The sequence below is a fragment of the Lycium barbarum genome, chromosome 5 (assembly GCF_019175385.1).
Source record: "Lycium barbarum isolate Lr01 chromosome 5, ASM1917538v2, whole genome shotgun sequence".
Taxonomy (NCBI): Eukaryota; Viridiplantae; Streptophyta; class Magnoliopsida; order Solanales; family Solanaceae; genus Lycium; species Lycium barbarum.
This window is the reverse complement of record NC_083341.1, coordinates 138,901,953-138,929,822: the sequence shown is the minus strand read 5'-3', so window position 1 is coordinate 138,929,822 and position 27,870 is coordinate 138,901,953. Positions and strand designations below refer to the sequence as shown.

Below are 27,870 nucleotides of genomic sequence, written 5' to 3'. Positions count from 1 at the left end.
TTTGTATAGGCTCATGTTACATTAATGGTTAAAGAAAAGAGAGTTATATATATGATCAATATAAGATATATTTTACACAGTCATTGAAGGATATTTACAAATGAGTTTTAGTTACGTTATATATACCGTTAGTGTAATTGTTTTGCACTATCGCACCCAAGGGTGTGGCCTAGTGGCCAATGAAGTGGGTTAAGAACCATGAGGTCTCGGGTTTAAATCTCAATGAAGACAAAAATACTAGTAGATGATTTCTGCCCATTTATCCAAGCATTGGTGGACATAGTTACCTGATAGTTGTGATTGTGGGAGGTAATACCGTGTCATAAGTGAAGGTGTGTACAAGTCATCCAAACACCAAGATTTTTAAAAAAAAAAAAAAAAAAGTTACACTATCAGATATTTTTACAAGCATCAGCTGGGCAACTATATATAAACAAGCAAAATTTTTGTGTTATCCCTTTATATATGAAGGAAGTAGGTGTCTTATTAATCTGATATAGTTTAAACTGTCAACTGATAAGATAATTAATAAGAATATGATACCTAAGTGAATATAGGGTCTGTATAATTTTCAATTTTAATGATGTAGCATTTTTTCTGTAAAATATTCAGAACTATATTATCTTACAAATTTTGGAGTAAGGGTACAAATTTAACATACTACATAAGTAATTAAATAGTTTAACAGCTAATGCTTCACAGGCGGCAGATGAATCAAAAGTGAACAATTCAATTTGAGAGACTAAAAGTGCAAATTCTCGAACAAGGTTATTATAAATCATAGTTAAAAAGAAAAATCAAATTTATCCTAGTTGAGTAAACGCAATCCTCATAACTATAGATACCAAGAATCTTATCCTTTTCTGCGAGTCCCATAATTTCAATTGCTTCCCACCTATCATTCTTCAAATCATATAATAAAATCCTATTTGATGACTTGGCCCTTGAGTTAATTACCGCGATTTCCTCCTTGTCAAGAGTACTACAACAAAAGCGTGACACTGAATATGTCTTTTCTGATACAACTTAGTTTTTCTTGAATGTGATGTCAAGCCAATCAATCCATTCTTCTGTTTCAGGACTTCGTAAAATCCAAATTTGTATTCCGTTCGATCTTGAATCAATGGCTGCTAGTTTGCCCTCAATTTCTACGAGGTTAAAATATAGTTCTATGTCAGTCCGGATTTCTTTATCATACCACAATGAGATAGTTCTGATTTCTTCAGTTCTAACATTAAACTCCACTATGTTGATTCTTGAACTGTTGGCGAAAGCACCAAAGAAGTAGACAGCTTCATCGATGTAAACTCCTTCCATCATTAATGGCTTAAAATACGGTATGCTTTTGATCTCTCTCCATGATTCATCTAGGCCTATAAAGTGAAAACCCAGTCTTGTTGACTTATTTGCTGTATCATAAAGTGTCATCAAAATTTTATGCCTCCTTTTATTTGGGTCAAAACCTATTGAACAATAACAAAGATAAGTACGTAAATCTTCACCAACTTTGCTCAGGTGAGGAAGAAATCTGACTTCTCCTGTACTAGGATTGCAAATAACAGCAGTGTGATTACACGAACTCCATAAGCAGAACACACCTTTAGCGTACTCAAATTTTGGATAGTTAAGGCCGTCCAATTTCTCAAGTGGAGGAAGGATGCAGGCTTTGGGTTGTCTCGAATTCGAGTCTATGGTGTAAATGTTTCCTTGGCACCGTAGCAATAATTTGGTCCTATGATCAGGACGAGATATAGAGCGACTTTGATGGATGTCAGCAAAATAAGGATCTAATATTATAACATTACATAATTTGGAAAAGCACTTGAAACGCATTAAAGACTTAATGGGAAGCAGTGGCGAACCCAGAATTTTATACAAACGGGTTCAATTATTGAATAAGGATCGATGGTGATAACTAATAAAGTAAGCAACGTCAAGCATAACACGCTAGATTTGTCAGCTGCTTTTTATTTGTTCTTTTTTGGTAGTAATGTAACATAAAAATAAAGTTATTTTAAACTCCCCTCTTTTTTATTTAACAAAGTTGAGAAATATTTTTTGAAAAGAATCACAAAAAATATTTGCATTTATTATTAAACAGATCTATCTAATTTAAAAAATTTATTTCAACAAGAATTTAAAAATTAATAGCTCTATGTAATTAAAAAGAATCATTTATAATTATCAGTGTTATTTACGAACAAAAGACAATATTAAAATGTTTTAAACAAAACAAAAATAATATAAAAATTAACTAAATTAAAATAAACTACAAACTATATATAGTTTCAACAAATATAGTTGCATGTTGTAGCAAAAAACTATGAAACAGAGTACCAAAATTCAATTTATAAAAAGTTTAATTTTTGTTTGAACTAAAATAGATTTTAGAATATTATTATTGAATTTGAGTAAGAAATCAAAATATAAAAGATGAAATAGAATAAAGAAAGATAATATAAAAGTAATAAATTTTACTAGCTAGCAGTTGACTAGCATTAATTGAATATAGTGGGTCTAATGGTCAATTGCTTTGTTTTCTTTCCGTAAAATGGTTGGCCAATTGCGGTGCCTAGGAGTAGTGACTCGATCCCGCATTGTCACTGTGGAATGAACCCACTTGACCATCGCTCCAGAGTCCAGACCCAAAGCTTGTATCAAGTGGATTCAATCGCTTTTATATACAAGACTTAGTAATATTTTTCCTTCTATAAACAGTAAATTTCCGGACGAAGTGGGTTCAATTGAATCCACTTGAAATCACGTGGGTCCTCCCCTGACCGGTATACGTAGATTATCCACTGATTATATATAGTTATACACATATTATACATGAATTACATATTATTATACATTCGTCAAGTATATATTTTTGATTTAAGCGGGTGAGTGAGCAGCTAATTCAGTTAATTCTTTAACTCCAATATAATATTATTATGCATGTATTTAGGAAAAAAGGCATACCTAAGTAAAAAAATTGTTTTTTCTCTCCAATTTTGTATGAAAAATTAAAAACCAAAATTCCCCCCTCAACTTTAGACTATATAGAGATAATTTATCTTATGACTGGTAGTTTTAAAAAAGCCTACTTGATTTCCTTATCGACCTATCCTTACTATTATTGCATCAAGGAAAAATATAATGTAAGTTAAAGGGCGAGTGTAATTGTATAGGCACTTGCATTTGAATATTCCAAGATTATTTTTTCTTCATATCGCTTCTGCCTTTTGGAAGTAGAAATTTGTAACTTTTTACCAACAACAAAAAAAACTGCTTCAACTCTGCTCAAAAACACTTTATTTGGGACCAAACATCTCAAGTTGCTTTTTTTTCTTTTAAAAAATATATTAGCTTTATGAAATTCTCGGTTCTAACTGATCCATTGCCACTACAAAGTAACAACTCATTTTTAACGTATTATGCATCAGTTTGAACTTCAATTTATGCAATTAAGGTGGACTTAAAAGATAATTGATTACAACTATCAAAATGTACAATAAAGTCCTCCTATTGAAGACATTTAAAGAAATTAAAAGGTTACCATGCTTTTACATTACATCCTACAATATAAATATGACATCCTCCCTCCAGATCTTCAACAATTCCAAAATCATCTCAGCACTCCAAATTCAATCGTAACCAACTTATATATATTCGGTAAGAAAGATGGCTTCTTCTGTCTATGTGTATGCATTTATTTTCTTGTGCATATCCATGGAGGTTTCGCCAAGCGTCTCACAAGTACTTGGAGGTGGCGGCCTTTTGCCAGGTTTAGGGGGTCAGGTCGGTAATAGTCCTCTTCCGGATATCCCAAAATGTTTAGCAACGGTGTTAAATGTTCCTGGATGTGCTGAGGAAATTATAACATCTTTCTTAAGTACTCAACCTCGATTGATTGGTCCTCAATGCTGCAAAGCTGCAATAGAATTTGAGGATAGTTGTTTGCCTAAGATTTTCCCTTTAAGTTCACTTTTCCCTTTTACAATTAGGAGTTTCTGCCCCATTCAGGGTTCGTTACCACCACCATCTCCTCAACCTCTAGTTCCAACGGTAGCGTGAAGATTGTACGCAAAATTAAGGGCCAAGTTCTTTAATTATCGTCCTTCAAATTCTTTTCTAATAAAAAGGTGGCGATGAGATCTGTCATACAAGACCTCTTTTTGCTTTAGGATCATGTTCATGAATTGTATGTTCGTTTCATCTAAATGACTATGTTATTAGATATTGCACATTTTTATCTTATTTTATCATGGCTAAACAGGTTGTAACACTTGTTCCCAAAAGTACTTTAATTGATTCAAATACTAATAGTAACTATAGCTACACAATCATAATATGCACAATTTTGGTTGTGAAAAAAAATTAATTTTTGAATTTATTCAATTCTAATGAATTTCAAACTAGCAATAGATGCACGATAATAGGTTGTCTACATGACTACACATATCAATAATCTCAACTTGTTCTGCAAGTTCCACAATTTCAATTCCTCTGCAACTCTTCTTTTTCGAATCATAGAAGAAAATTTTAGTTGTGTTGAGGCTGGACTTTGTGATGAACGCGATCTCACCATCAGCAGTACTACTGCAAAAGCAAGACAAAAAATATGTCTCCAAATTCATCCGGGGAAAGTCAATTGTATGCTTCACCCATTCTTCCATTTTGGAACTCTGTAAATTCCTCAAAGCCATCTCACCCATATTTGCTCTCGAACGATCAACAACTGCTAATTTTCCTTCCAATTCCATAATGTTATAAAACCTTTCTGCCGGAAGATATGTTGAACCTTCCCACGACGAGATAATTCTGAAATTCCTACATGGTATCAATCCGTGATCTGTATTGATGTATGAAAATCATTATATACAAAGTAGGTATCTCACTATCAGAATGATACTAGGCTAAATTATAGGACCTAATTATAATACATAAGGAAGAGAATATTTACAATATTTCCGTGTACTATTACATAGCCTATCACATACTATCTTTGAACTCACCAAAGAAATAGATAGCTCCATCAATGCAAACTCCTCCAACATGTGATGTACATAAGAGACAGCGTGCTTTTTTAATCCTTCTCCATGATTCACTTGTGCCTGGAGTGAAAACCCAGTATGTCTTGGACATATAAGGAGACCAAGCAGCAACAACAACAACAACAAACCCAGTATAATCCCACCATGTGGGGTCTGGGGAGGGTAGAGTGTACGCAGACCTAACCCCACCCAGTGGCGGAGCCAGGATTTATGTCAAGAGGGTTCAAAAATATAAAGAAGCCATAAATGAAGAAGCTAAGGGGGTTCAACGTCTACTATATATACATAAAAAATAATTTTCACCTTATATATACAGTGTAATTTTTCGCCGAAGGGGGTTCGGATGAACCCCTCGGCTCTATCTACATCCGCCACTGCCCCCACCTTGAAAGGTAGGGCGGCTGTTTTCGAAAGACCCTCGGCTTAAGAGAGGAGAACAAGAGAGAAAAACAAGACAAAAGGTTAGATAGGATCAAGCAATCATCAAAATTTTGTACTTCTTTTTATCTGATTCGAAACCTAACGAACAATAATAATAGGTATCATTGCCGAGGAAATTTACGCAAGGAAGAAATCTTACTTTTCTTGTAGTGGGATTATAAATAACAGGAGGTTGAGCCCTTGTACTCCAAAAAGAGAATAGACCTCTAACATAATCAAATCTAGAATACTTAATGCCATTTAACTCCTCAATACGAAGAGCAGAGGCTTTTCTTTGTTCCACCTCCCGGTCTACGATGTAAAACTTTTCTCGATTCCTTGAACACGCGAGGAATTTGGTTTTCTCAGGACGATATGTATGGCATCTTTGATGAATGTCTAAAATATGGTTCCAAAACGAGAGAGTTACAAAATCTGGAAACACACTTGAAACGCATTAAGGACTCAACGGGGAGGCAAGAAAATATATCATAGATAATATCTTCGGGCGTTGATGATTTTCTTGAAGCAGTCTCCCTTATTTTCTGCTCCATAGGGGAAAGTGTTTGTTGCCTGTAACACTAAGGTTCCTCCATAGGTATTTGTTCTGTTTATTTATGATACTTCACTAAAATAATAAAAGTTGTAAGATTAAGGAAAAATTTAACAGGCAGTCCTTGAGATTTTGGCATGTAAGACATACCTCCCCTTTTTCTAAAATATTATGCAAACATCCCCTCATTCATATTTAGATACCTAAATGTAAGAAAACTATTTTGCAACACAGAGATTTTTTTCTCGCTAGAATGAACAAGTTCATTTATATCGACGGGGTCATTTATTGTGAAAACTTATATGAATTTGAAACGCTGTGAAATCACATGATCTCATAGCTACATTCAACATAATGTTGGGGATGAAAATTTTTAGAATGATGTCGTTCCCTCACGGGTTGTACCCGTGCACATTCTTCGCCAAAATTAGAAGAAATAAATTGACAAGTCGCACTTCTAGATCACAATATTTTTGGGCTAGATGGCAAGATTCTTATGTATGTTCTTGATGCCTGTCAAACTCCGACATGGGTGAAGCCTATTATTGTGATTGGATTTTTCTTTTACATTCCTGTTAACTTTAGGAATCAGTCTGTTACTCAAATCTTGTTACTCTCAGATTTTTATAACGGAAAAGGTCCAAAAATACCCCTGAACTATTGAAAAAGACTCATAAATACCCTCCTTCCACCTTTTGGTCTAAAAATACCCTTAAGGTTTGTTTTTGGCTCAAATATACCTCTCAAACTAACAAAGTTAAAGTTCACTCTTTTAAAAAGCCAAATGGCATTTTGTGATTGGACACATATATTATTTAATTTAAAAATTAAAAAATATGAACAAAACTGTTTTTTTTTTTTTTTGCATTTCGTGAATTAATCAACGAAATATGTTTTTTTTTTTTTTTTGCATTTCGTGAATAAAAAAACGAAATAGGAAATTATAATTTTTTTTTGCATTTCGTGTATTGAAAAATGAAATAGGATAAAAAAATTAATTTTGTTCATATAAAAACAAAATTGGAAAATATATTTTGTCCAATTTTCCAATTTCGTTTTATATGAACGAAAATAAATTTTTTTTTATCCTATTTCGTTTTTTAATACACGAAATGCAAAAAAAAATTATAATTTCCTATTTCGTTTTTTTATTCACGAAATGCAAAAAAAAAAACATATTTCGTTGATTAATTCACGAAATGCAAGGAAAAAAAAACAGTTTCGTTCATATTTTTTAATTTTTTAGTTTTTAATTTTTAAGTTTCCACACAATTTTAAAAAAAAAATATGTAAATTACGGAATTTTATTATTGGCAATTTTTTTTTTAAAATCTGGAATTTTAAATTACTGGAAATTTATTATTGGCAATTTTTTAAAAAAAATTTGGATTTTTTTTAAATTACGGAATTTTATTATTGACCAATTACAAATTGCCATTTGGCTTTTTAAAAGAGTTAATTTTAACTTGTTAGTTTGAGGGGTATATTTGAGCCAAAAACAAACATTAAGGGTATTTTTAGACCTAAAAGGTGGATGGAAGGGTATTTTTAGACCAAAAGGTGGAAGGAGGGTATTTATGAGCCTTTTTCAATAGTTCAGGGGTATTTTTGGACCTTTTCCGTTTTTATAATAATGCTCGTGCCTGTTATTTTTCTCTAATAGGTGTAAGTAATAATAATGCTCTTCCCCTTTATATTATTTTTCTGCAGCCCCGTAATTATGTCATGGAATCCCTTTTGAAATTCTATAACATGTGCCTCAAGGTCCTTCCCCTCCTAGTTAAATTAAGATGAACACAACAAAAAATAAGTGAAGATCCAATTATTTCTCTGTTTTCCTTGTGCAAAATTGGTGGAAAAAAATAAAGAAAAAGGTCTCTAATAATAGGAACAGAATCCCAGTCAAGAAATAAATATTGATAATAAACAAGATCTTCCATAAGAATTAGTACCAAAAAGCAAAATAGCTATACAACGGAATAATTAATTTCAAAACTAACAATAGATACACGACAAGAGGCTATCTACATGACTCCACCTTTTCTGCAAGCTCCGTGATTTTAATTTCCCTCCAATTCTTCATCTTCAAATCATAAAAGACAATCCAAGTTCACTCGAGCTTGGGGTTAGAGATGAACACGACCTCACCATCAGGAGTACTACGACAAAAGCAACCAGCGAGATACATCGTCAAGCTAGAAGAAAGTGCCTCTGGGAACGCTTCACCCATTCTTCAGTTTCAGAACTTAGTAAAATCCTCAAATCCATCTCTCCCAAGTTCCATCTTGAACAGTCAATGGCCGCTAATTTTCCCTTCACTTCTATCAAGTTATAAAACCTTTCTGCCGGAACATCTAAGACGTGATTCCACAATGAGATAATTCTGAAATTTTCCGTCCTAACATTAAATGCCACTATGCATCTTTTAATGTGAGCACCTGCGAAATAGATAGCTCCTTCGATGCAAACTCCTTCAAACGTAAATAGAAATAATGGACAAGGTGCACTTTTAATCTCTCTCCACGATTCACTTGTGCCGAGAGTTAAAACCCACTGTCTTGTGGGTGAGTCCAAATCTAGCGGAACACTACTCATCATAATTTTATACTTCTTTTCATCCGGTTCAAAACCTAATGAATAGTAATAATTGGTAAAAACTTCATCATCAATGATCATGTTATTTAGGCAAGGGAGATATCTTACTATTCTTGTTTTGGGATTATAAATAGCAGGGGGATGGACGGTTGCACTCCATAAGCAGAACAAACCATTAACATAAACAAATCTAGCATATTTTACACCATCTAACTTCTCCAATACAAAGACTAAATCTCCAATAAAAAATTCTTCTCCAATACAAAGACTAAATCTCAAGGAACATCAAAAGCATAATTTCTATTCACATAAAAGGAGTTCTTGTTGAGATTGTTCCAAAACATAGCCATTTGCATTCTGTCCATGTTCATTTCGCCTTTGACTGCTTTAGGTAGGAGCTGGAAATCAGTAATCCAAGTTGTAGAACTGCACAATGGGGTGCTCTAGGCTGGCATTATGAATTTTCTTGTTTGATATTAAGCTTTAAATATACTAACAAGAAATACACGATAAAACTCAAATTTCCATAAAATTCAAGCTTAAATAGATTTCAACACTAACAATAAATACAGGATACGAGGCTATCAACATGACTATAGACACCAATGATATCAATTTTTTCTCTATCAGGGATTTCAATTCCTCTCCAACTCTTCTTCTTCAAATCAAAAAAGAAAATCCAATTTCGCGTGTAGGAGGAATTTGTGGTCAATACGATCTCTCCATCAGGAGTATAACTACAACAAACGAAAGACATAAGCCATGTCGACAAAAACATATAGGGAAAGGCAATAATATACTTCACCCATTCTTCACTTCTTTCAGATCTTTCTAAAATCCACAAATCCATCTCTGTCCTACTCCGTCTTGAATGATCAATGGCTGCTAATTTTCCCTCTAGTTCTATCAAGTTATAGAACTTAACTGGGGGAATATATTTTTCATCTTTCCACAAAGAGATAATCCTGAATTTTTCGGTTCTAACGTTAAACTCCACTATGTATACTTTATTGTTGTACTTTCCGAAGAAATAGATAACTCCATTAATACAAACTCCTCCACTGATCGATATCGGAAGTACCAAACTGAGTGCACTTTCAATCTCTCTCCATGATTCACTTGAGCCTAGAGTGAAAATCCAACATCGCGTGGGTGTTTTCTCAGGATGTGTAATCATCAAAATCTTGTACTTCTTTTCACCTGGTTCAAAACCTAATGAATAGTAATAATGGGTAAACTCATTACCATCGGAATTTAGCCTAGGAAGAAATCTTACTTTTCTTGTGGTGAGATTATAAATAACAGGCGGATGCAGCTCTACGCTCCATAAGCAGAACAAACCGTTAACATAATCAAATCGATTATAGTTAATGCCATCTAACTCCTCAATATGAAGAACAGAAGCTTTTGTATGTTGCACTTTCTCATCTACGGTGTAAGAAAAATTTCCACCCAGGGAACATGCCAGGAATTTCGTCTTATCAGGACGAGATATAGAGTGGGTATGATGGATATCTAGAAAAGATGGATCCGATACAAGAGAACGATAAAATTTGGAAACACACTTGAGACACGTTAAAGACTTGACGGGAAGCCGAGAAAATATGTCATAGATAATTTCGAGGGGAAGGAAAGAAAATATATCATAGATAATTTCTCTCTTTTTCTTCTCCATAGGGGAAAGAATTTGTTGCGTTTAATAATAAAATTTGTTACCGATCTAGAGGAAGAAGAGGTGCTCAGCCATGGACAATGGTGGAACTTTTCAGAGGAAGAGACGGCACTTTTTAGGGATTTAGGAACAACAGATGTATTATTATCTTGCTTTTTGCACTTCTGTACTTTTGTTTTGCTTTTCCTTACATTGGACCCTTTGCTTTTTAATTATAATAAAATCTGCCCCCTTGGGGCTATAAATTAAAAAAAAAAAAAAAAAAAAAAACCAAATACAAGTCAATGAATCATAGAGTTTATGACGTTTTTGCATTTTCTCTAATTATTTCCCCCCTCTAATTAATCTCATATAGAAACTTGAGATTACAAACTTATTCTTGATGAGGTCCACACCCATTAAAGAAATAAAAAGAAAAAGAAAAATTGATAAAAAGGAAGAGGAAAAGTGAAGTCTGGACATGTGTTTGGCACTAACAAGGTGGCCACTTGCAAACTATGTCACGAGATTTTGCAATTGCAAATTGCAAATTGCAAATGTTTCCTCCATTCTGGTTGGTTAAAGATTTGGCCAACTTTCCTATAAATAGACCATCATAAAGAGAGAGCACCAGTGAGGCATCATAAAGAGAGAGAGAGTGAGGCATCATAGATAAGGTTTAAGAAATTATCTACGAGAAAATATAAAGAGTGTGAGCGGTATTTTAGTAAGGTGAAAATTTTTAAAAGATGGTTATTTCTTTTGAGTATGTAATGGTTTTTGGAGTATTGTATTTGGGATTACCAGTGTAAAATTTCTCATTATAGTGATATCAGTTGCTTCTCCCGGCCTGTGATTTTTTCTCCTTTGGACTTCCACATAAATATCTTGGTGTTATTATCGCTTTTTTATTCTTTTTGATTAACCGTATCTCGGTGCTACGTTATTATTCCGCATTTATTATCGTAAATATTATTTTTATGGCAGGTTTATTCCCAATAATTCTCGCATCACACTCCAATAGAAATTTCCTTTGGCCATCACAAATACAAGTCCATGAATCATAGAGTTTATGACGTTGTTGCATTTTCTCTAATTATTTTTCCCCTTTAATTGATCTAATATATTTGTCATTATCTAGAGAGTTGACTTCGAATTATACAAAACTAAACTGAGCCTATCTATACAATTTTCTTTGATTTGTTAGATCGCCATTAACAATTAAACTATTCAAAATGATAAAATTAAGGGCTTGTTTGGAAAGCCACCCAGGTAATTGGAATTAAATGTAATTGGGTGTAATTATACAGTTTGATTTATTTGTTTGATCAGGTAATTACACAGTTAGGTGTGAATTTGGTGTAATTGAGAGGGTGTAATTACACTCTCCAATTCTCAAGGGGGGACTGAGAATTGGATGTAATTACACCCTGTAATTACATAGTTACTTTTTAATTTATTTCTTTTTTTTAATTAAAATTTCTTTTATTTTTAAATTTATATTATCTAATTTATTTTTTATTTTATTTTAATTTCTTTGCTTTTCTAATTTATTTTTTATTTCTATTAATTAATTTATTTTTTACTTTTTAATTATTTTTCTTCTTATATTATTTATATTTCATTTCCTTTCTTCTCATTCCAACCTTTACTTCTTGTGATTCCATGTAATTGCTCGTATATTTTATTTTTTTATTTTATTCACTTAGCATAACCGTATTATTATTCTAATTTTGAAACTACATCTCTTAATATTAGAAAGAATGAGTGTTAACAAGCTTGGCATTTAATGAGTGACGTTATTAATGTAGAATTTCGTTGTGAATGTGGTTATAGACTTATATTTTCCCTTTCTTTTGAATTATAAGAGTATTTACTTATGTTACGTTGGAACTTATTTATATAATATTGGAATTTGACATAAGAGTATTATGTTAAATTTTTTTCTTTTGAATTTAGGTTATATTTTCGAATTTAATTTACTTGCTTTAGTATTATTGACTTGTTAATTCACATTGCTTGTTGTTTATTTTTTCACTTACAATTGATAGAATTTTTGTTAAACATTTGAATAATGTTGTGGCATTATATTTATAAATATTCTTTTTTTTTTCAAACATCCAATCTCATGATGTTCTCATCAAAAAAGTATGCTTTTAAGTTTTATAATCAATTAAAATTAAAATATTACAAATTTGAAATTATATATCAACTACTTTTTACAATATTAGTTACAAATATATGATTATTAATTAACATATTTTCAAGAACAATGTGTTATTGAATAGCTAATTTAATACCATTTATAAAGGCACATATTTTTTAAATATTAATTTTAATTTTTTTATAATTAAGATTTATTTTTAAATTAAACTAACTGTGTAATTACACTTGTGCAACCAAACAGTACGCTTGTAATTACACTGTAATTACATTATGACAAACAAACAGGTCATTGTAATTATAATACTATGTAATTACTAGTGTAGTAATTACATCAATTCCAATTACTGTGTAAAAAATTTCTACCTTTCTCTTTGCTTTTCTTCACTGGCGACAGAGAAAGGATTCCAGCAAAAAGAGGTCGTCGAAGGTCGATTTTGACAAAGGTAGGATGTTTTCAGTCGCTTCTGTTAGATAGGGAGTTTGAGTTTATAAAGGAAAGATCTCAGAAAGTGTTTAGATCAGTGTTTTAAAAGAAAAAACATACCCACTTTGTCAGATAAACTTTCTAGCAAATAAAAATAATTTCGCATCCCTTAACTTATCCATTTCCCTTAAAATAAGGTCATAGTTCGGTTGGGGTTGGGGGGGAGGGGGGTTTCTATGTATTTAATCGAGAACTAACATAAGAACTTCTCGAGAATCTTTCCCATTTGTCAACTAATACAAACCAAAACACTATAGGCAAAAATAGTGCAAGAAAATGAAGTTGCACATTTTTTTAATAGAATACTAGCTGTCATAAGAGTTAAATCTGGTGGTGCTTGAATATAAGTATTTAGAAAGACTTGATTTGCATATAATTCATAATAAAGTCAACTTGAGAATCTGAGATAGTCTAATTAATCCAGATCTAAAATCAAGATATTTGAGCTTCAGAACAAATGTTTTGCTTTTATCATTAAAAACTATATTGAAGAGAATAGAAGTTGGAAAATGACATAATAATACTATTTAAGACTCTATATTACAAAACATAAGTATACTTTTCCTTATTTACAAAATATACCAACTTAATTACAAAACATAACGATCTAGAAAAATTAAAAACTCACCCTTTCTTTCTCCCTCTCTATCACGATCTGTACAGATCTGGGGAAAGAAAAAAAACAACCGATCTTCCCTTCCCCTTCTCTATCACAATTTGCCCAGATCTAAAAATAAAAGATCGCTCGCCGATGCTCTATTTCATCCATGCTTGCCGGCAAAACCCACCGGAACTTTGTACCTGTCCTGAGCTATTCAATCTAGGTTTTCGCTCCACACTTCCATCAGATTCGGAAAAAGCAGTTCATGAATATATATTCACGAGGACTAATAGACTTTTTGATGATACTACTCAATCTATCTCCATCTCTCTGTGTGTGAAAACGAGACACTTTATGTTAAAGAGTACCAAATGATTTTTTCAGAGTAAGGCACTCCACCACCAATCTGCATCTTCCTGATCGTACCGGGAATAAGACCAGGAGGAAACAAGGGATATAGAATTCTCAAAATTGAGATTAGCGAGATCCAAAATTGTATTGAATTTTGTGTTAATATTGTATAAAATGTTGTTGTAGTTGCATTAAATTTCATCCGAATTTCGAAGCTAGATTCAAAGTTGTATTAAATTTTACATGAAAGTTGTATATAATGTTGTTGCAATTGTATAAAATGTTGTTGTAATTGTATTAAATTTCAAAAACCTAACGTGAACTTTATACAAAATTTATATATAAATTATATACATATTTCATAGTGTTTTTATACAATTTTCATAAACAAAAAGATATATACAATTATAAACATATTTCATACTGTTTTTATACAATTTTCATATATAAAAAATGTGAGAATTCCAAGCTTTTAGCGAGATATACATATTTCATACAATTATCATACACAAAAATTCTAAGCGAAATTTTTAAGCCTTAAGCGAGATATACATATTTCATACAGTTTTCACACACAAAATTCTGAGCGAGAATTTTAAGCTTTGAACAAGATATACACATTTTATACACAAAATTTTTATATATGTTTTGTAAGAAATCTATTGATATGTTTTGTAAACTGAAATGTATCGTCATATTTTGTAAATATACCCTATTCTTATGTATATATAGGTCATTCTTCCCTAAGGGTATTCCCCTTATAAGTAGTTTTTTCTTTTCAACTTCACGTATACAGAAGAGCAAAGAAAGCAGTGTTTAATGTAGAAGCATGATTCTAATGGTGAAATCACAAGAAACACAAGGGGTAGAATAACTCATTAAAAAGAAGGGTGAAACAAATCCAATATAGGATTTTAACATACATATATCTTTCCATTCCATTAAGGAGGACTCTCTGGCGCTAGAAACTAATTAGAGGCCGATCCAAAATTTAAATTTAACGGGTTCAACCTTTATAATTTCCAGTATTGAAGTCGTTGTACTATTACAATTATGTGTTCAAATCTAACATTTATGGAAATTTAGTAGAATTTTACACACATATATATATATATATATATTATCCGCCTCAAAAATTATTGATTGAGATGAACACATAGCAAAAAGACTAGTCCGCCGTCTGGCCCTGCCAAAAAGCACCCAATAAAAGGCACTGCTATGACCAAGCAAAAACAGAGGCAAGAAGATGGATAGCAGAAGGGTATAACTCCAAAAACAGAGAGGTAAAACAAAGAAAGTCCAATTATTTAAAGTATAAGTGTGTTACTAACTTGTTGGCCAATCCGACAAATATAACCCTAATGTTAGAGATTAAACAGGCAAAACCGACCGAGGGCGGCGAAGTATACTGAATTCAACAGATAACAATATTAGAATGCAGATGGAAGTATTCATCAAGCTCAAGAACCATGCTGGAAACATGTACCAAAACATTAAAGATAGTGAAAAGGCAATATGGCAGGAAGATAAGGACCAACGTAGAGCAGACTTCACAATAATCAACTTCAAAACTAACAATAAATACACGATAAGAGGCTATCTACATGACTATAGATACCAATGATCTCAGTTTGTCCTTCAAGCTCCATGACTTCGATTTCTGATCTCCAACTCTTCTTCTTCAAATCATAAAAGAACATCCGATTTGGCTTGAACGAAGTGTTCACGATCAAAACTATCTCACCATGAGGAGTACGAGTAGAAGAGCAAGACCCTAAATATTGCAAGTTAGAAGAAATGGCCAGCGGAAAGGTAATAGTATGCTTCACCCATTCCTCATACCTCTCTAAAATCCACAAATCCATCTCTCCCTTATACCATCTTAATTGATCAATGCCGGCTAATTTTCCCTCCACTTCTATCAAGTTATAATACCTTAGTGGGGGAGTATATATATCAATCCACAAAGAGATAATTCTGAAATTTTCAGTTCTAACATTAAGCGCCATTATGCATGTTTTCTTCTTGTAATTATCGAAGAAATAGACAATTCCATCAATGCAAACTCCTCCATTACCAAATAACGAAAATAACGAATGTGTTGCACTTTTAATCTCTCTCCATGATTCACTTGAGCCTAGAGTGAAAATCCAGTATCTCATAGGTATATTCTGAGATCGTGTAATCATCAAAATTTTGTACTTCTTCTTATCTGGTTCGAAACCGAATGAATAATCATAAAAGAGGGTTCCATCCCCAACGAGATTTAGGGAAGGAAGAGTTCTTTTTTTTTTGGTAGTGGGATTATAAATAACAGGCTGCTGCATGTTTCGACTCCATAAGAGGAACAAACCGTTAACATAACCAATATTAGTACAGCTAATGCCATCTAACTCCTTGATACATAGAGCGGAGGCTTTTTTATCTTCCACCTTCAGGTCTACGGTGTAAAAATTCTTTTCTCTTGAATGCGCGAGAAATTCAATTTTATCAGGAGGATATTTTGAGCGGCTTAGATGGATGTCTACAAAAGATGGATCCGATACAAGAGAGTTATAAAATCTAGAAACGCACTTGAAACGACATAAAGATTTGATAGGAAGCCAAGAGAATATATCAGATATGATATCTGAAGGTATTTCAGATTTTCTTTCAACACTACTCTTCATCTTCTCTTCCATGAGAAAAAACTCTTCCTTCTAAGGGACTTTTTATTCTCTCTGTATTTCTGATATATTTATAAAAGGTCAGACAAAAATCAAATTACTATATGTAACTTGTTAGGCAAGGCTATGTGTATGTATTAATTAATCATCAAGTAAAAAAAAATCCCACAAGCTTTAGATTTGACGCTTTATTCCTTTTCTTTTCCTTCTAGTATTCTATTCTTTTTGTTTATGTTACCTTAAATCCTTAATAAAAGGTTAGAAGAAAAAAATATTTAAAATAGAAGAATAGTGCTTGCACAATAGCAGTAATATTAACGTATATGAGTTTAAGTTTGGTGCACTGATGGTGAACCTTTTTTTTCATCATGAGGTAATTTTAAAGGTAAATACAATAACTTGCCTAAGTAATATTAATTGTTTACCTTTTTTAATAAAAATATAATTTAGAGAAGATAAATAACATTAAAGGACAGTTGAGTCCTACTTGTACTCTAACCAAAATTATCTCCTTGTTTGCTAATAACGAAACTAATTCCTTCTCTAATGTTGTCTCTTAAAAGGATTTTCATCTCTCCCCAATATTTTGACATGCTCTTTAATTAGATTAATGGATGGAACTTTTTGAATTGAAGTTTTATTAAGGTTGAATACTTTAACAATGGAAGATGAGATGAGACGATGAGAAAAAGCAAAGAGAGACCAAAAAAAATAATAGATCTAAGGAAGAGACAATAATTTTCTTCAGCAAAAAAAAAAAAATGCAATTCAAAATTGAATTCCTCGAAATCCATTTTAACCGAAGTTTAGGTGGTAAAAGAAGCCAATAGAGAGAAAGCATCAATTATTGAAGAGTGGGTGGTGGACGTTTAAGGAAAGAGAGGGTAAGGGAATAAAGAAAAATTGAGTGAGTAAAATTGTAGAAAAAAGAGAATAAAATAGGAGTATCGAAATTGGTAACATGCTATAGCAGGTCAATATTACATGATAGTGTAAAAAAATGGTATACTAGTGCACCAAACTTAACTCTAGCGGATATTATCTACTAGTTGTAATATTTAGGGTGATCTAATTTTTTAACTTAAAGGTGGTGGGGAAATTAATTTCACCCAAATCAGTAATATACAAACTTTAATCTTTTGCTGTCTCAAAGCAAATAGGGCAATTTGCACGATTGCCCTTATTTGGAGGTGGTCTTTGATTTTTGTCCCTCAAATTGCTAGTATTTAATTTTTGTCCCTCAAATTGCTAGTATTTAATTTTTGTCTTTTGCCTAAAATATCTCGAGGTTCTGGGCTCGAACCTCGGCTCATAAAAAAAAAAATCGCAAGGCAGAATTTCGTATTAAAATTAGGCCTATTCGGGAAGACCTGACTTTTGTAAAATTCCAGCAGAATAAACAAAAATATGCGTTGCAAAATTTCGCAAGACAAACTTTTGCCTTAAAGCAAACCTCTACCTTATTACTCCTATCTGAGAATATTCTTAGAAATATTACCCGGGCAATTTGCAGGAATGCACTTATTTTGGGGTGGTCTTTAATTTTTGACCCTTTATTAGAACCTCTTGGTTTCGGGATCGAATTCCCACCCAGTCAAAAATTAAAAAAAAAATGCAAGACAGATGTTTGGATTTGCAAGGCAGAATTTTGAAGGCAAAATTCTACCCAAAACTTAAGGCAGAATTTTACCTTCAAAATTCTGTCTTAAAAATCCAAACTTATGTCTTGTGAAATTCCTTCATTTTTGTACTGAGTTAGGGTTCGAACCCAAAATCTCAGGGCATTAGGCGAAGGGCAAAAATTAAAGACCACCCCAAAAGAAGGACAATCCGCGCAAAAAAATGATATTACCCCACATAATTAAATATTTGATCCAATATATTTGAAGCTTCCTCTCTTAAAATACATGTATATCAATCCTCACTTCTACATGCGCCTAATGCAACGCGTCACTGAAATTGCACTCATATATACTTTGTCTTAGTTCTGCTCAACTAAAACTTTTGACTTTAAGGTCTGTCTGGGAACCTCCATTCTATCAATAAGACTGGGAAACTAGGAGATAAGGCACAACAACAGCGAACATAATAGGGTAACCAACCTCTATGCGAAAGAAGCGGTGAAGAAAAGACTTTGATAGAATCAAACTTCTAGTAATTTCCCCCGTGTTTGCCAATGAAGTAGTTTATGCCTACACTCTAGGAACTATATTTGATAGCGAGGTTTCTCTTGGTAATCAAATTCAAAACAATTCCTTTTGGTTATTTTGTTTGTTATGCTCCCTCTATTCCTAGTTATGTTCAGATTTCGACAGTCATATGTCACATTAATTAATAATTCACAATACTTAAAAGGCATATAATAAAGATGCCGCATAAATTAGAAGTGACAAAGTATATTTTAGGTATATTTTGAGCACATCATTTTAACCCAAACAAAAAAAGGGTCTGTCCCCTGAACAAATGGCCCCCAAAACAAACAGCATGTTTGAATGGGCTTATGCCTATAAGCTGCAAACAAGTTAAGTCAAATGAAACTAATTATTTTTTTGAGCTTATTTTAAGCATAAAATAACTTTAAGCTGATCAATCAAATACTAAAAAAAAAAATTAAAAACAGCTTATAAGCAACTTATAAGCAAATCCAAACGGACTCAAAGTCGCACTTTTACTTCGGACTCTCCAAACCTTTTTCTCTTTCTTTTGCAACACCCCCCCCACCCCCCACCCCCACACACACAAAACCAAAAAAAAAAAAAAAACAACAACAACAAAGCCAGAAAAAAAAAAAACAAGATCAAAAGAAATCAAACAATTTTTTTTTTTCCCAAATTCAAGAATCTTTGTTAGTACCTTACAATGATGGCAGTTAAAGCAAACCCAAATTCCCTTTCCCTTTCATCAACTCATTATTACTCTTGTTTCCCAACTCATAGAATTTCTTTAAAAAACTTTCCTTTTTTGCCTGATTTTCAATGTAGAAACCTTGTTTGGGCTTGTTCTAAGAAACCCATATCGGGTTCTTTAAATTTGGATCCGAGTTTCTCGAATTCTGGGTCCGGGTCATCAAAAATGGATTTAATGAACGATGGTGTTGAAGTTTCGTCTTCTCCTTCAAATGCCATTGATTTCCTCACTTTGTGTCATAGTCTTAAGGTAAATGTAATGTATCCATGCATGTGAAAGGTTTTGTGGTTTCCATGTACTCTCGTTTCAATTTGTTTGTCTGGTTTTGACTTGACACGTAAAAAGGACTTATGAAATTTGTGGTCTAAAACAAACATTGTGGTTATAAAAGTGAAATTTTAAAGTTAAATTGTTTCTAAGGTGACATTATATTTGTGACAGACTAAAAAGGATAGTGTGCCACATAAATTGGTACAGAAGAGCCTATTACTTTGTTTCTAGTCATGTTTTAGTAAACGAGAAAATTTTATGTGGAGTTTTCAGTTTTATTTTTGGAGTTGGTACTTTTGTGTATGCGTTGGTTTGAAGTTGGAAAAATAAGTAATCTAATTTTCAGCTAGGATTGGGTATTGATGTTTAGATATTTAGCAAGTACATAAAAAGTTTTACAAATTTCAACTTTTTAGGATTGAATATATATAAAAATAGTATGTTGTAGTCAAAGAAAAGCTGTTTTTACTATGAATTCTTGCAGGAAACAATAAAATTAAATCAAGGGTATGTGATAAAGTTGTGATCTTTTACAAATATGAAAGTGTATGTGTAAGTCCTTTTTTTTTTTTTTGTGTCAAACCAACTGAGCATTTTTATTCATCTTCCAGCAAAAGGTTACACAATGATTTGAGGGAGTTGTACGCTTTACAATCACCTAGTTACAGAAGATTTGACTAGTTCAAAACTAGTAAGATGAAGAAAATACTATTGGTACTCATCATACCAAAGCATCTGACTAATTGAGAAAGCACTCTCCTATGCTAAACAGAGACTTAACTCAAAGATGGTGGATCAAAATGATTTAGAGACGTCTTCAGTTTATAGACTCTTGTTGATGGCATACCCCACCTATCAGTGTTCATAAGTCCCTAACTTCTTTTGGCAAGTCAATGAAATTGTGAAATATTCGAGATTGGGAACGGTCCTGACCAAGATTGGCTAGTTTATCAGCTACTTGATTACCATCCCTGTAAACATGCTTGAGTATATATCCATTATCCTCCATTCCTTTCCTTAACTCAGTAACCTCATCATAAATGTTCCATGGAATGGTATTTACACCATTAACACAGTCTACCAAAAGCTTGGAATCACTCTCAGCTTCAATGTATTGATATTCATTCTCCAAACACCAGTTAATACCATGCACCAGTGAAACTGGCTCAGCCCAATTACCAGTTCTTGGTCCCAAAGTGAGAGTACAAGCCATCACTAGATGCCCATGATGATCTCTGATGACCCCTCCACCAACACACTGTCCACCTCTGCAGCTTCCATCAGTATTGAGTTTGATGAAACTTATGGAAGGTCTCAACCACTTAACCATCATATTCTTCTGGAAAGCCAACTGGTTAACCCAAATATCCTCTATTCCTTTCAAGTTCTGCTACATTTTCACTTTAGCAAATTGATTTTGAATTAAGCCAGTAGTAGTAAAGGATATAAGACCCAAGGATCTAGTAACATTGCTTCTCTCATTTCCATATTTTATACCACACCTAGCTTTCCAGATTTCCCAAGTAGCAATAATTGGCAAGATGTCTCTAAGCATAGCAGTTACTGGATTTGTAGCTTTGGATCTCCACCAGTTGATGAGAAACTGCCTAAAATTGCTATTAGTAACTTGAATGCCCATAATCCCTCCCAGCTTCCTCCATATTTTCTGAGCAAAGTCTCCTTCATAGAACATATGTTCCACTGTTTCAACTTTAGGGAAGAAACAAGTACAAATAGATGGAATGGAAATTCCAAACCTGGCTATTCTGGTATCAGTAGGGATCCTGTCCCTCAGTGCTCTCCACTTAATTACCATATTTTTGTCCATGGCAAAGTTCGTACTTGTCTCGTGCGCCTGACCCACACACCAGGCTAGATAGTTCCCTATTTTAAGTATTGGATTAGACATTGAACTGAAGCTGTCTTAGTCGAATTTGTAGCAAGAAACTTAAGAAGAAAGGTCACTTTGCATTGCTTCAAATGATTTTAATACAGTTTATTAATATAATTAATCGATTTATTAGCTTTCTTGAGCTATAAATGTAGAGTCTGTATTAGCAAGTCAACTTCATGCATTGTATCACACCTTCAACTACTTTGTTCAAAGGCAGTGACCTCTTAAAACCGGAATCCACAAACTTAAACTTAGCCTAAAAGGTCAGTTATAGCCTGTTTGGCCAAGCATCGGGGAAGCTAAAAGTGCTTATTTTAGGGAGTTGAGCTGTTTGATCAAGCTTTTAGGGAAAAAATAAGTGCTTTTGAGTAGCAGCAGAAGGTGTTTTTCATATGCTAAAAAATGTAGCTTTTCCCTAGAAGCACTTCTTGAACCTTGACCAAGCACAAATTACCGCTCTAATATAGACAAAAGTGCTTTTGGAATTGATTAGCCAAACACAAACGGCTACTCTTCAAAAGTACTTTTTTCAAAAACACTTCTTCCAAAAAGTGTTTTTCATATAAGCAGATTTTGGAAGCTTGGCCAAACAGGTTATGAATGTCCAACGGGAAAAACTGAAGGTGTAGATGGAATTATCTTGTTTCATCTAAAAGATGTTTTTTTTTTTTTAATTATTATTATTATTATTATTATTAATTTTTATGACATGGGAACCCACAGCCGCTACCCTTCGAGTGCGCACAAGGTAAACCCAACTCCTGTGCAATAGCTTGCAAACCACACAGAAGAGATAACCCGCACTAGGCAAGCGCCGTGCTACTAGCTCGACCCAGAAGGCAAACCCCCTGCTGTCGTAGGCAGGGGGTTTCAAACCTGAGACCTCCATTATGAAAGCCCCATGCTCAACCAACTGAGCCACCCTTGCGGGTTTCATCTAAAAGATGTTTATTCCCAGCACTCTTCTCTTCCTAATGCCATCTGATTCTCTAAACCTCTGAAGACATTGATGTAAATATCCAGACCTCAAGAGAAAAGAGAGACTTCCTTGATGCGATGTCTAATAACCAATGATAATGAGTTAACTTTGATGTAGCTTTTTGCAAATAAAGGCTTACTGAGAAAGTAGAAAATTGTCCCCTGTTACCCTTGACATTAGGTTTTACTTATTGAATCTCTTCATAGGTAATCTGAGTTCCGCTTCACAGTCAAGGTTTTAGGACTTTCTATAATGTGGTGTTAGGAAAGAAAAACAATGTCCTCCATTTTTTCCGCTGCAGTTCTTTCTTAGTTAATCTCTTTGCTGTAGTGCTATCTTAATGAATGATTAATCTTTTTTCCATGTTGCATCTGTTTACTTATTCTCCAATGGCTCTACTTGTTTTGTAGACCACAAAGCGAAAGGGATGGGTAAATCATGCGATAAAAGGTCCTGAATCTATTGCTGATCATATGTACCGTATGTCCCTGATGGCCCTGATTGCTGGTGACCTTCCTGGCGTTAATAGGGAAAGGTTGGACTTGAATATAGCTGATAATGTTCTTGCTATTTTGTTTCAAGATTTTGATTTAAGTTTGTACACATTTATTAATTATTCTGTTATATTGCTAGTGAAATGAAGTGGGAAAAAGACATTTAAAATTGTAGCCATGTATTGCTTCCACTGGAACGCATCTGCCATAATTCTTGTGATATAAAATCTCATAAATGTAAATCTATTTTTTGTTTGGTTTCGCCATAGCTAACTGTGAACAGTTATTTAGTTCACAACTAATTTTCCTAGCATTCCAGAAAATGGATACAAGTGTCTGTCCGTGAACATATTGCTATGCTCTTCTTAAAGAATCAGGAAGCAGAAACTTCAGTAACACAGTTTAGGCCTATTTTTCAGAATTACCAACCTTTAACTGATTTTCTAAATAATTATTACTTGGAGTTGGATCATACATTGTTCTTCTGTACACAATCCAATTTTAGTTACTGAGGGTTCATGCTACCAAGAGTGTTAGCATCTAATATGTAGTTCACCTTTTATGCTGGGTATTTTGTTAGGTTTTTCTTCTGAGTTGCTTTCTCATCTAGGCAAATTGAACTGAGCCGGTGTTTGATTAATATATGAATGAGTAGAGCTGCATACCTAACATAGAATTCTACCAAGCTGTTGATGATCATTGCTTGAATGTGTTTTGTAGTTCTTTCTGAAAAAATTGAAGTTTGTTCATGCAAACATGATCTTGATGCTCTTTCTATAGTGATACTTTCTTCATCTGTTGACATATCCATAAAAATAGATATTTATATTCATCTATCTGGTAGAAGGTAATCATAACACTGCTTCATTTATGTAACAGGTGTATTAAGATGGCCATTGTTCATGATATCGCAGAAGGTATGACCTCCAACTTCGAAATTATCTTTCTGATATTTAAGTGTTTTTATTTTCAACTTGAAGGCTGAACTTCTGTATGCTTATTCCGACATAATATGGTGAATATAATACGGTTATCCGTTATCAAAACAAATATGGTGAATATAATTGCCATTGCGGAAGCACTCAAAAAAAAGAGAAGGAATGATGAGTCCAAGCATGTATATAGTGCTTTTCAGGGATCTTTGCTGTGGAAAGAGGCAATTATGCACACCAAACAAACAAAAAAAGAATAAAAAGCGGCAAAAAAAAAAAAAGGAAATAATCCATGGGATGAGATGTAGCCCACTGGCTGTATTGTGGAATGTGGATAATATGAAGGGAAAGAAATAGGAGAGTGTTGAAAGGGTCGAGAAATATTTTGTACGCCTTAGGAGTAGCCTCATGTATTCAGTTTTTTTTTTTTTTTTTTTTTTTTTGTGTGTGTGTGTAAACCCATGAGGTTCTTGTTTGTATATATGATTGGATGACTTTTATAGGGAACCATATTTTGGCTTAGATCTCCCATTCCTTTTGGTATACTACTTGTCTACGGGGATTTCTTCTACATTAATAAATTTATTTACCTTATAAAAAATAAGTAGTTGGCTCTGCGCCTTGTGGTGCTTCCTGTTTGGTTATTAGTTAATCTGCAAATTCCAGTGTAAGAAATCTTATGGTCCTCCTTGCTCCAATGATCTAAGAAGCATCAAACTCTGAAAGATTATGAGTTTGTCCAAGTAAAGAAAATACCTTTGATACACCGCAATTACTAAACCACTTACATATATTACCAAACCTCTTATACACATTGTATTCTCCATTGTAAGAATTAGGTTTACCACCTCATCAGTTTCGCTTTGGTGTTTTCTTCTTCTATGTGTTCATTCGTCTTCTTTTTCTTTTGATTGGACCGGGCCTGAGGTTCTCACCATATTATTTGTAAATTTGAGTTTTGCATTTGATGATAGTTTTGAACTTTTATAGCAATTGTTGGAGATATAACTCCGTCTGATGGTGTACCTAAGGCTGAAAAAAGCAGGCTTGAGCAAGCTGCTTTGACCGAAATGTGCAAAGTTCTTGGTGGAGGGATGAGAGGTATTCCCTTACGGTGTTTATCTAATCAACAACGCTCTATCTTTCATATCATATTATTTGTTCTCTACTAGGCAGTCAAAACACTCTGATAAGGGAGTTTCTTTCATATGACAATATAAATATCATGCTTTATAATATTTCCAGCTGAAGAGATTAAAGAACTGTGGCAAGAGTACGAAAACAATGCTTCACTGGAGGCCAATCTTGTAAAAGATTTTGACAAGGTATGGATTACTAGCTTTCATCCAATATATAAACGTTGTACGACGAGAAGTTTCACATCTTGAGTACACTACTTCTTTTCCTCGTCAAATTTTCTCAGAGTTTGTATCGGAACTTTGAGTAATTTGTCAATTTATGACTTTTTATATTATTGGTACTTTCACCCGTATCTTCTTTAAAATTAGTGCATCTTCCCTCCTGTAAGTCTTGGGTGTGTGATTTAATGAGTACCAAGTTGCCTCTTATCACTCTACTAGATCTTAAATGATATAACATCTGATAGATTTCACATTGTTCTTTTCGATCTTCTCCAGGTTGAAATGATCCTGCAGGCATTGGAATATGAATCAGGTGAATAACTCGTCTCCGAAAAATTTAAGTTAAAGAACTAAAAACCTACTACTTTTACTGAAGATATTTTTCTAGTTTGTGCTTCTCACTAAGTTCCGTATGGTTGAGTACTTTTGGCATTTCATCTATAATTAAAGGGCTTTGTTTTTCCCTGTACTGGGATGTTCGGATACATCCTTTTCTCATTAACAGTTAGTTGCCTAGATGAACTCTTTCATCTTTATGTACTCAAATCCAGTGGAACGTTTATAAATTACATTTGATGCAGCATGGTTTTGTGCAATCTTCTATATTTCTCCTTTCTGTACTTCTTACTGATAGGCTGTTGTTTATTTGACAGAACATGGGAAGGTACTGGATGAGTTTTTCCTTTCAACTGCAGGTCAGTGATCCTTTATTTCCGATTTGGAAAAAAATGAGTGTGTTGTCTTTTCCACCATTAAGTCATTTCTTGATGATTCGTACGTATTTACATGCAGGAAAATTTCAAACAGAAATAGGAAAAAGCTGGGCAGCTGAAATCCATTCGAGGAGAAACTCCATACAGGGAAAATGACTCAACTGATCCCCATTGGTATTTTGCATTTATATCATCTTAGTGCCTCCCGTCCTCAAATAACCAGGAGAGATAGCCTAATGTGTTGATGTAATTAGAGTAAAAAAGCACTTGCTTCTTTGTTCAGCTAAGCTCCGGTTAAGCTGAATGCTCGAAGTAAAATTTAGGTTGTAGATGTTGTACTCTAGGGATATACTTTACATGCTGCAAGCACTATGCACGACTGACTTTTTTCCCGGAATCCTTATCAAAAAAAACCTTTTTCCCAGAATTATTTTGGTTGTCTTGACATGGTGAAATCCTAACATTGCTTTCAAAAAATTCAGCAGCTTTTGCTATAATCCATTCTACTGTTTTGTGTTGTGCTAAATGTGGATTTACAGATGCTCCAAAGCTAAGTGTGTACCTTGGTTTCCTTTTCTCCCCGTATTTGCATATAAAATTGCCATTTTTGCCTTGAGGTTGGAGATTATAAAGTTAAATGAGGGAAAATAATGGAAGGATACATAAACAATTATCTTGTTAAAACAACTCACAATTATAATCTTCATAATTCGTCAAAGGTCAGCTAAGGAAATAATCCTTAAAGAAGACTATTTATACATAATGGGCTTGACAAATACCCAAAATAAAGTCATCATTAAGCGGAGGCTTTCAAGCAGATGAAACTTTTCATGGAGGCCTTCAATATTTGACTCTAGGCTTTTATGCTTTCTTGAACCACTCTATGGACTCCATGTCAACTTGGTCGGTTGTATTGTCAAAGGTGCCTGCTTGATCTACATCACAAGTTATACCGTAATTATAATGACAGGATTACAATACGAAATTGTTACTCGTTATTATAATCCTGGTATAACTTGTTCACCAACCAAACCAACTATTATACCTCCAAATCCCGTTTCCCCCTAGAGACAGAGAAGTTATTGTGCCATTGTGCATCCCTTGGATCCACTTGTGGGCCAAGCCCAAGATAGAGTTAAGACGGGTCATTTGCACAATTATTCTTCAAAGACACTGGTCTTTAATTTTTGGCCCTCAAATTGGTGGTCTTTAATTTCGTTTAATACCATGAGGTTTAGGGTTCAAACTCCGGCTCAGTAAAAAAAAATCGCAAGGCAGAATTTCATAGCAAAGTTAGGACTATTCGAGCCAAATTTAGGCCTGATGCAGAGTTTTGCATGCAAATCCAAACCTCTGTCTTGTGAATTTTTTTATTTTTTTTACTGAGTTGGGATTCGAACCTAGAACCTCAGGGTATTAAGCGAAGGATAAAAATTAAAGACCACCAATTTGAGGGATAAAAATTAAAGACCAGTACCTTTGAAGACAATCCGCATAAAAAAAAATTGCGCGGATTGCCCTTCTTTTGGGGTGGTCTTTAAATTTTGCCCCTCATACTTGTGGTCTTTAAATTATGCCCCTCATATTGTTGGTCTTTAATTTTTGCCCTTCGCATTGCAACTTTGAGCGTTCACGCAGAAATCATGAGGTTCTGAGTTCGAACCCCCGCTCAAGCATAAATTAAAAAAAAAAATGCAAGGCAAAATTTAGATCGCGTGTATGCCGGACCCCGCATACTCTTGTTAAGGAATTACCAAATTTATGTCGAACCCGGCATACTCATGCCTTATGAGC

At 33.6% G+C, this 27,870-nt stretch overlaps 6 protein-coding genes across 6 annotated transcripts; 2 read left to right on the top strand and 4 right to left on the bottom strand.

Annotated features, from left to right (window-relative positions):
- Window positions 1-1,026: 1,026 nt before the first annotated feature.
- On the bottom strand, window positions 1,027-1,833 carry LOC132639900 (F-box protein At3g57590-like). Its single transcript, XM_060356286.1, has one exon. The coding sequence runs from the start codon at window positions 1,831-1,833 to the stop codon at window positions 1,027-1,029; it is 807 nt and encodes a 268-aa protein (XP_060212269.1).
- A 1,833-nt stretch (window positions 1,834-3,666) lies between these two features.
- LOC132639899 (uncharacterized) lies at window positions 3,667-4,059 on the top strand. Its single transcript, XM_060356285.1, has one exon. The coding sequence runs from the start codon at window positions 3,667-3,669 to the stop codon at window positions 4,057-4,059; it is 393 nt and encodes a 130-aa protein (XP_060212268.1).
- Window positions 4,060-4,400: 341 nt separating this feature from the next.
- Window positions 4,401-8,242, bottom strand: LOC132639898 (putative F-box protein At1g47790). Its single transcript, XM_060356284.1, has 3 exons — window positions 8,161-8,242; window positions 5,001-5,099; window positions 4,401-4,837 (listed from the first exon to the last, which is right to left on the bottom strand). The coding sequence occupies exons 1-3, from the start codon at window positions 8,240-8,242 to the stop codon at window positions 4,401-4,403; spliced, it is 618 nt and encodes a 205-aa protein (XP_060212267.1).
- Window positions 8,243-9,110: 868 nt separating this feature from the next.
- Window positions 9,111-10,497, bottom strand: LOC132641865 (putative F-box protein At1g32420). Its single transcript, XM_060358954.1, has one exon. The coding sequence runs from the start codon at window positions 10,280-10,282 to the stop codon at window positions 9,164-9,166; it is 1,119 nt and encodes a 372-aa protein (XP_060214937.1). The 5' UTR covers window positions 10,283-10,497; the 3' UTR covers window positions 9,111-9,163.
- A 4,763-nt stretch (window positions 10,498-15,260) lies between these two features.
- LOC132639897 (putative F-box protein At1g52490) lies at window positions 15,261-16,541 on the bottom strand. The gene has a single exon (XM_060356283.1). It carries the CDS (start codon window positions 16,539-16,541, stop codon window positions 15,432-15,434), a length of 1,110 nt encoding a protein of 369 aa, XP_060212266.1. The 3' UTR covers window positions 15,261-15,431.
- A 2,720-nt stretch (window positions 16,542-19,261) lies between these two features.
- LOC132641864 (uncharacterized) lies at window positions 19,262-26,503 on the top strand. Its single transcript, XM_060358953.1, has 8 exons — window positions 19,262-19,682; window positions 22,987-23,111; window positions 23,950-23,987; window positions 24,993-25,103; window positions 25,248-25,327; window positions 25,640-25,676; window positions 26,017-26,058; window positions 26,156-26,503. Exons 1-8 carry the CDS (start codon window positions 19,386-19,388, stop codon window positions 26,230-26,232), a joined length of 807 nt encoding a protein of 268 aa, XP_060214936.1. The 5' UTR covers window positions 19,262-19,385; the 3' UTR covers window positions 26,233-26,503.
- Window positions 26,504-27,870: the final 1,367 nt, after the last annotated feature.

What these genes read in the sequence shown, in the direction of transcription:
- LOC132639900 (XM_060356286.1), bottom strand. Translation starts at nt 1,833, where the DNA reads ATGCGTTTCAAGTGCTTTTCCAAATTATGTAATGTTATAATATTAGAT.
- LOC132639899 (XM_060356285.1), top strand. Translation starts at nt 3,667, where the DNA reads ATGGCTTCTTCTGTCTATGTGTATGCATTTATTTTCTTGTGCATATCC.
- LOC132639898 (XM_060356284.1), bottom strand. Translation starts at nt 8,242, where the DNA reads ATGGGTGAAGCGTTCCCAGAGGCACTTTCTTCTAGCTTGACGATGTAT. An exon ending in TTGTCGTAGTACTCCTGATG is followed by an intron (nt 5,100 to 8,160) that starts GTGAGGTCGTGT and finishes TTTTCACTCCAG; the next exon opens with GCACAAGTGAATCATGGAGA. An exon ending in TGGAGCTATCTATTTCTTTG is followed by an intron (nt 4,838 to 5,000) that starts GTGAGTTCAAAG and finishes ACATCAATACAG; the next exon opens with ATCACGGATTGATACCATGT.
- LOC132641865 (XM_060358954.1), bottom strand. Translation starts at nt 10,282, where the DNA reads ATGGAGAAGAAAAAGAGAGAAATTATCTATGATATATTTTCTTTCCTT.
- LOC132639897 (XM_060356283.1), bottom strand. Translation starts at nt 16,541, where the DNA reads ATGGAAGAGAAGATGAAGAGTAGTGTTGAAAGAAAATCTGAAATACCT.
- LOC132641864 (XM_060358953.1), top strand. Translation starts at nt 19,386, where the DNA reads ATGATGGCAGTTAAAGCAAACCCAAATTCCCTTTCCCTTTCATCAACT. An exon ending in CCTGGCGTTAATAGGGAAAG is followed by an intron (nt 23,112 to 23,949) that starts GTTGGACTTGAA and finishes TTTATGTAACAG; the next exon opens with GTGTATTAAGATGGCCATTG. An exon ending in TTGTAAAAGATTTTGACAAG is followed by an intron (nt 25,328 to 25,639) that starts GTATGGATTACT and finishes GATCTTCTCCAG; the next exon opens with GTTGAAATGATCCTGCAGGC.